The sequence below is a fragment of the Branchiostoma floridae genome, chromosome 11 (assembly GCF_000003815.2).
Source record: "Branchiostoma floridae strain S238N-H82 chromosome 11, Bfl_VNyyK, whole genome shotgun sequence".
Taxonomy (NCBI): Eukaryota; Metazoa; Chordata; class Leptocardii; order Amphioxiformes; family Branchiostomatidae; genus Branchiostoma; species Branchiostoma floridae.
Window position 1 is genome coordinate 12,244,821 of NC_049989.1, and position 8,249 is coordinate 12,253,069.

Genomic DNA, 8,249 nt, shown 5'->3' on the forward strand with positions numbered 1-8,249 from the left:
GTTGTATTTCCGTCTGTCTTGATACTTGACATGTCAATGTTCGCTGCAATTCCCATTATAGTTATCTTTGGTCTATCGCGCATCTGATTGGAGCTGAAACTGAGAATGTGACATTTTGTTTGTGGGAATGCGGAGACCAAGACCTGTTCATCTGCGCTTCATACGCAAAGGTGTCATTGTGACCGCAAGAAAAAATTGGCCCTAATTTAAGTAATTAGCACATGTTCAGTGGCCGCAATTTCCCAGCGCAGTTTTGTGTGATTCACGCATAACGTATGTCAACTTTATCATGTTCTTTGATAAAAACATCATGATGGTGATTGAACTAACGTTCATCTATCCACTGATTCATCTTCGATACTTATTCATTAATCCACATGTAATCCTTCATTCATCACTAATCATGGAGATGGGCTACTCACTTGAGGTTGAGTCCGTGATGACCACGAGGACCTTAGGAATACCGTTCCTCCACGACAGGTAGTCGGTGACGTATTTGATGGCGCTGCCTGTCTTCCTGTAGCTGGTCGATCTCCAGGCCGGGGCGCCGTCGATGGCAGAAGTCAGCTGTGTGTCGTTCAGGTGAGTCGGCAGATCAAAGTGGCTGTGCATGACTGACGTATACTCGATGACGGCTACTCGGGCGGCCGTCTGGCTGATTTTCAGCGCGGCCACGACGCTTTTTATAAACGTCTTGACGTCCGCGTTGCTGACCGACGAGCGAGGACGGGCGATCAGAAAGACCAGGTCCAGCGCTTGGGTTGCAAACTCTGTCAGAAATGTCGTTATATGACGATGTAAACCATAAAACATTCAATTTTGTAAACCTCATCATAACGGAAAACTAGTCCTTTATAAGCATTTGTTTATGATTACTAATCATTCAATTGCAAGATTTTTATACATCAAAATCATTTTGAATACCTAGGGGTAACGTTATAGATAAAAATTACATCACAAATTTCATGCATAACATCGATCCTTTCTATGTAATTTCTTTATTTAGCTACAAAACTGCAGCAAGGTTGTACATTTTATACATGCATTCCATCTTAATTCTTTACAAGTACGAAAACAGTAGTGAAGGGAACCTTTGCAGCAACACGTACCCACACATTCTCCAGACCCCGTCAGACGATAACTCGGCCTGCAGGAGCAGTAATGACTGCTCACGATGTTGGTGCAGTTGTCGCTACAGCCGCCATTATTGGTACTACACTCGTCGATGTCTACAAAGACACATAGATCACCAATTTGCATTTCATAGGAACCATACACTAGGCTACAGTCTTAATGCTTAGCATATGGTGAATCTGAGAAAGTTTAGATGTTTAAGATATCGATATTTTAAAAGAAATATGTTTTGTATTTGATTATTCCGAAGTAGAGGTAGGCTTAAATCTAATAATCTTAGATAGTAATAAAACACTTAGCTAATACACAACAACACAAGTTCTGGAGCCTGACGGACGGTACCCAGTGTAACAGTGATTATGATTCCTATAGGCCTAAAGAAATTGGTAACTAGTAAAATAACACCCACCCACACAAGTCCTGGAGCCGGACAGACGGTACCCAGGCCTGCAGGAACAGCGGTAACTCCCAACAGTGTTGGTGCAGATTTGGTTACAGCCTCCGTTGTTGCTGTGGCACTCGTTGATGTCTGTAAAGATGTATGTCTGGCTATTCCAATCTTGGTATATATCTACCCTATTGAAGCTTTTCTAAAGCGGACTGATTCCTTAGAAACAGACTCATATGCCACAAAGGCCTGTTTCATTCCAGAAACGTGTAGACCAGGGATTAGATCTGATATATAACGCTAGTTCATCTTTATTCGCGGGGTAACCTATATCCGTTGTACCTAAAACATGTTATTTAGGGATATGACGTTAATGGACGGTGGTTTCAAATTGCATTTGTTTTCATTATAATGCAGTTTGGGACCTCCGTCCGTCAACTTGATATCCCGAAATACCCTGGTGTTAAATACAACGGATAAAGGTTACCCTGCGAATAAAGGTGAACTAACTATAAGACATCAGCACAGCAAGTGAAATATGGTTCCATGTAAATGTAAACATGTGACGACTTATATTTCATTATCATTCACATATCTTCAAAAAGAGTTTGTAAAAGTGAATATGTTTTAAAGTGATTTGTATTCGTGAGGGAATAGTTTACTATTAGTTGAATGGTCTGAAGCAACACGCAGGCTTTGCCTTTTCATTAAACTTCAGGAGTAGTAGAAAAACAATCGGACTATGCTAAGTAGAGTAATTAACACCCACCCACACAAGTCCTGGAGCCGGACAGACGGTACCCAGGCCTACAGGAACAGCGGTAACTCCCAACAGTGTTGGTGCAGATTTGGTTACAGCCTCCGTTGTTGCTGCTACACTCGTTGATGTCTGTAAAGATGTATATCTTGGTTATTTCCAATCTTAACATATATCTTAAGGATAATTAAAGATATTTGAAGATAATTACATCTAAAGTAGAAGGATACATAATCATTATGATAATCCTGAGACGGAATAAACATATTCATATACTCGTACCACAAAATAGAGCTCAATTCTATAGACGTATAAACCTACCTAGAAAACAGCACCATAGTAATTGAAATATAGTCCCATGTAAACATGCGAAAGATTATATAATTTTATTAATCACATACATTTACAAAGGGTTTATAAAAGAAATGCATTTAAGGTATCGGTATTCTTAAAAGAATAGGTTACTAGAAGCTGAATAGTCTAGGGAATTACGCAGGTTTTACCTTTTCATTTGACTTTGGGAGTAATAGAAAACAATCCGACTATGCTAAGTAAAGTCACACCCACCCACACAAGTCCTGGAGCCGGACAGACGGTACCCAGGCCTACAGGAACAGCGGTAACTCCCAACAGTGTTGGTGCAGATTTGGTTACAGCCTCCGTTGTTGCTACTACACTCGTTGATGTCTGTAAAGATGTATGTCTTGACCATTCCAATCTTAATATATATCTACCCCTCTTGTACGTCTACAGCGGAATGATAGACAAAAAATAGTACTATAAAACCGTATACCACAAAGGCTTGTTCCTTTCCAGAGACGAGTAAACCATAGAAAAGATATAAAGTAGAAGAAAACACCATATCAATTGAAATATAGTCCCATATAAATGTTAACATGTGGCGATTCATACCGAGTTTGTAAAAAGTAATACATCTGGGAGTGATTTGTATTCGTAATACCCGCCTCACATTAGGCGCGATTCGATCGGAAGACTAGTTTACGAGCTCTAAATGACATTTTCGTGAGTAAGACGACCGGTGTTCTCACGATCATCTTGCGATTTTTAGGGATCGCCGGCAATTTTCAGGAGTCTTACGACGGTCGCGGTGCAGCGAAACATGTTCTTAATACCCCCCTCACATTATATACGATCTTCGGACGTTCTTCGCGATCGCAGGAAGGTCGGCTGATTTTAAGATCTTAAGATGGTCTTGCGTATTTTTCGCCTCAAAACTGTCCCCCTCACATATACGCGAGGCTCGTGAGATCGACGGTGAATAAATCTATGATAATAAACCTCCCATGACCTCTTGCACGCGGACAAGGTAACACAAAACGTTCCTCAAAAAAGGCAAGAGATCAATAAATGTTGCTTATTTTGTTGTCGGAATCTTTTTAACAAATGAATGGAATGCGCGGGCATAATAGAAATGACGCAAGAAAAGAAAGTGTGTCACAAAGCCAGCCTACACACTGCCACAGAGGCCACAATGTTAGAATTACCCTCGCATTCCCAGAAATTCAATATTTGTAAACAAACGGAAGTCGGGCGAACGTCGCCCGAACGTTGCCCGACTGACGGGCGTTCGCCATCCGATTTGCGCTCGATGATTAATAACTATGTCTTTGCTCGCCTATCGGTCTTCAATCGTTGGATTGACGCAAGACTATTGACCGATACCCTTGCAAGGTACGCACGATTTGTACGCACAATCTGCGACTCGGTAACGAGCTGTGCGATTTTGGAGATTTCCTTCGACTAGTCGCATATGTTAAGAACATGTTTCGCTGCACCGCGACCGTCGTAAGAATCCTGTAAACTGCCGGCGATCCGTAAAAATCGCAAGATGATCGTGAGAATACCGGACGTCTTACTCACGAAAATGTCATCCAGGGTTCGTAAACTAGTCTTCCGATCGAATCGCGCCTATTGTGAGGGGGGTATCACATAAGCGACAAGTTGCAGCAGGAGATCTCCGAGATCGCAGAGCTCGTTACCGAGTCGCAGATCGTGCGTGTTAATCGTGCGTACCTCGCAAGGGTATCGGTCAATAGTCTTGCGTCAATCCAACGAATGAAGACCGATAGGCGAGCACAGACATAGTTATTAATCATCGAGCGCAAATCGGATGGCGAACGCCCGTTAGCCCGACGTTCGGGCGACGTTCACCCGACTTCCGATTGTTTACAAATACTGAATTTCTGGGAATGTGAGGGTAATTCTAACAGTGTGGCCCCTGTGACAGTATGTAGGCTGGCTTTGTGACACACTTTCCTTTCTTGTGTCATTTCTAATATGCCCGCGCATTCCATTCATTGGTTAAAAAGATTCCGACAACAAAATAAGCAACATTTATTGATCTCTTGCCTTTTTTGAGGAACGTTTTGTATTCCCTTGTCCGCGTGCAAGAGGTCATGGGAGGTTCATTATCATAGATTTATTCACCGTCGATCGCACGAGGCTCGCTTATATGTGAGGGGAACAGGTTTTGGGCGGAAAATACGAAAGACCATCTTAAGATCTTAAAATCAGCCGACCTTCCTGCGATCGCGAAGTACGTCCGAAGATCGTATATGATGTGAGGCGAGTATAAGGAATAGTTTACTAGTAGTTGAATGGTCTGAAGCAACACGCAGGTTTTACCTTATCACTAAACTTCAGGAGTAATAGAAAAACAATTCGTCCATTCTATTAAAGTGAAGTACACACCCACCCACACAAGTCCTGGAGCCTGACAGACGGTACCCAGGCCTGCAGGAACAGCGGTAACTCCCCCAGGTGTTGGTGCAGATTTGGTTACAGCCTCCGTTGTTGCTGTGGCACTCGTTGATGTCTGTAAAAAAATGTCTTGTTTATTCAAAACTAAATATATCTACCCCTATTTGGGCTAGATACGACATTGCACATGATCGAAAATTGAAGGAAACGCTTTTTTTTAGTTCCGAATAAAGGATGACAGTTACCTTTATACTTTGCAGATCATGGCAAGACGAGTCACGTGTCTTATATTAATGAGACGAATCTAACGAAGGTTTTTGAACCCAGATTTTAGAAACATTGAACAAACGTGCAGAGCAAGAAATCAAGATATCTATCAAGACAGACATAAAATGAGACCACTCACCTTTTAAGGTTATCAAGAAGAACCAGTTAATATGCATCGTTCTCATCTAGGTGCAAGAGAAGCCGCTTCTACGGTAGATTAACACAATACCTCTTTCTAGCCCATTCAACATTTTTTATATTCAGCCAAATTACAGATAGAGCAGTCTCAGGTAAAACAATGCCACACTTACCGCTTTGACAGCATGACCCCGTGTATCCCGATCTGCACACACAGCGGTTGCCGGACACATAACCACTATAGTAGCACAGCCTGTTACAGGCCCGGGTGGCCCTACTAGATCCACTACAGGCACTGCCTCCACACTGAGCGTTGGTAGCAATAGATCTGGTGCAAAAGCGTTGTTAAAAGACAATTTAACCCTATTCAGACCGGGGGGGGGGGGCTTTTGAGGCCCGCGCCTACTTTGATGTCCTATAACGCCAGAACGGCTTACGCTAGGGCCACCAAATTTGGTGAGTTTTCCTAAAATATTGTTGGCAACAATTTGACGAAGATTGAAAATTTTCCATATTTTCGTGTTGCCATGGCAACCGTTTGTTGACATGCTCTTTTGCCAAAAAACACTATTTTTGGTTCTAACAATGTATTTTTCACATTTATTTGCTATATTACTGCTATTTTGTTACATAAATAAAATCTTATATTATCTAGCATATCTTTCATAATTATATATGCATAAATTATGCTAATTTGATGACGTCATTAGCCCAAAATCCAAGATGGTGGACCGTATGGCCAGATCAAGAATAACGAGTTAATTATCCCTTAAAATTTATAACTACCTGGTATTTTTTCATCACAAAACCATCTAAATGAATGTATTTAGTTTATTTCCATTGCCCTTTGTGATTATTTGTTGCAAAAAAAGTATTTTAAAAAATTCAAGGTGATGGATATAATATGGCGGAGTCCAACTGGTATCTTAGATGTGTATGACGTCATTTTATGACGTCATTTTGACGTCATTGATGTTGCTATTGGCAACGCAAGTCGTAATAAACATTATTATTCTGTTATCTGCACTTGTTGTTACATTTTTGTAGAATAACTTGAAGTTTTCTGAGAATACCCTTTTTTCATGGGTCCGGCCAATATAATCAAATTGATGACGTCATCATTACGTCATCTTACGTCAACGTAACGTCAAACGTCAAATACTTGTCGGATATTATGTCGATATCATGTCCTAAAAATTTAGTGGCCCTACGGCACGTCGTTTTAGAGTTATAGGACTTCAAAGTGGAGGGCCTCAAAAGCCCCCCCCCGGTCCAGGGATGACCAAAAAAGCCCGGTCTGAATAGGGTTAAGATACATAAAAACAGTGGTACTGGTTGGAATGTGCGCTAACATATATAACATAATCACATGTCATGTAGAGTAAAAGAAAAGACGAAAGCCATATTTTATGATGATTTTTCGACTTCATAAACAGATATATAACAGTAACCAGAAAAAAAGGTACCTTTGATACTAATAAACGACAAGAATTCAATTGATTTCAGAAACTAGAGCTCTACGACCCCATACCTTCGCCACATGATTCTAACTTAAACAAATTATTCATTAATTGTATTTGTTATTAATCATGCAAAGAAGGTCCTCATTTGCATTACATGATATTGGTTGATCACGACTCCTCTGCCCAAATAACAGATGTATACAATATATGTTGAAACAAAAATACGCTTAATGCAGATTGTTCTACCTCGTTCTGTATTGAGTACCAGACGGCCCGCATGATGCTGTACAGCTGGACCAGCTCGACCATCCGCCCCATCGGCAATGGACAACAGTACATCGTCTGCGGCGCCATGACTGCACCCTGTCAGGCCACAGCATCAGTCCCAACAACAGCACAACTAGGACGGTCCTGTGCAGCATTTCAGTCTTTGGTTGCCTGCCATGAAGCAAAGTGCGCAAATGACTCTAAAAGCAGAAAAACAGTCTTACTTTGTCTTGGTCAATGCCGTGTACCAAGACAACTCCCATGTATTAGTGCATATTTTGCCAATATATGACGGTGAGTCAAAAGTGATGTCATTGGCTTTATGACAGGCTCATTTTTTATTGACTGAGTTGAAATTTGGTACTCAGTTGCTCGAAAGATAATTCCCAAGCAGATCCTACGGTAGCATAAGATGAAAAGCTGGCAGAGGAGTGAAGCCAGCCTAGGAATGTGTTGTTCCGATCGCATGCACACTCCTAGGCTGGCTTCACTCCTCTGCCAGCTTTTGATCTTATGCTACCACTAGCCTGGGTACCATCCGGAAAGTAGTTCACTCTGGCGTTCATTATATACTATAAGCAGTCGCTTCTAGCTCTGACATTCATTGTACACTATATACAGTCGCTTCTCTGTGTTGCAGAAGCGAACATAGGAGCGAACTACTATCCGTATGGTACCCAGGCTATGCTACCACAGGATCTGCTTGGAAATTACTCGAAATAGTATGAACAACAAATTCAGATATTTCAATGTCAAGCGGATTATATACATTTACCTTTGTGCCAAATTTCAACTCATTCAATGATGCAATTGAGCCTGTTATAAAACCAATGGCATTATTTTTTACTCATCATCAGACATGTGGAATGTGATTGACGTAATTGCAATATCATGATGGATGACAAAATACATGCAATTGTGTGATTTGGTATAGTCTTAAAATAATGTGAAAACAACAACTCATTACGTAAGTGCAAAGAGCTAGCTTGAGAGCTAGATCTAACCAAACAGTTGAAATATACATTCTATACGTGTTATGAGCTTCTCGAAATACTTCAAGTTGCTGGCTATAAAAGTTGTATTGTATGTGTTATTTCGGCCTCCCACAAAGTTT

At 41.1% G+C, this 8,249-nt stretch overlaps 1 protein-coding gene across 1 annotated transcript in view; it reads right to left on the reverse strand.

The window, feature by feature from the left end:
* LOC118426219 (uromodulin-like) overlaps nucleotides 1–7,290 on the reverse strand; it is a 10,302-nt gene extending 3,012 nt beyond the window's left edge. Inside the window, exons 1-8 of the mRNA XM_035835484.1 lie at nucleotides 7,115–7,290; nucleotides 5,579–5,733; nucleotides 4,996–5,115; nucleotides 2,847–2,966; nucleotides 2,292–2,411; nucleotides 1,544–1,663; nucleotides 1,110–1,229; nucleotides 423–770 (exon numbers count right to left, since the gene is read on the reverse strand). Coding sequence (XP_035691377.1) covers nucleotides 423–770; nucleotides 1,110–1,229; nucleotides 1,544–1,663; nucleotides 2,292–2,411; nucleotides 2,847–2,966; nucleotides 4,996–5,115; nucleotides 5,579–5,733; nucleotides 7,115–7,290 — 1,279 coding nt within the window. The remainder of the gene's footprint in view (nucleotides 1–422; nucleotides 771–1,109; nucleotides 1,230–1,543; nucleotides 1,664–2,291; nucleotides 2,412–2,846; nucleotides 2,967–4,995; nucleotides 5,116–5,578; nucleotides 5,734–7,114) is intronic.
* Nucleotides 7,291–8,249: the final 959 nt, after the last annotated feature.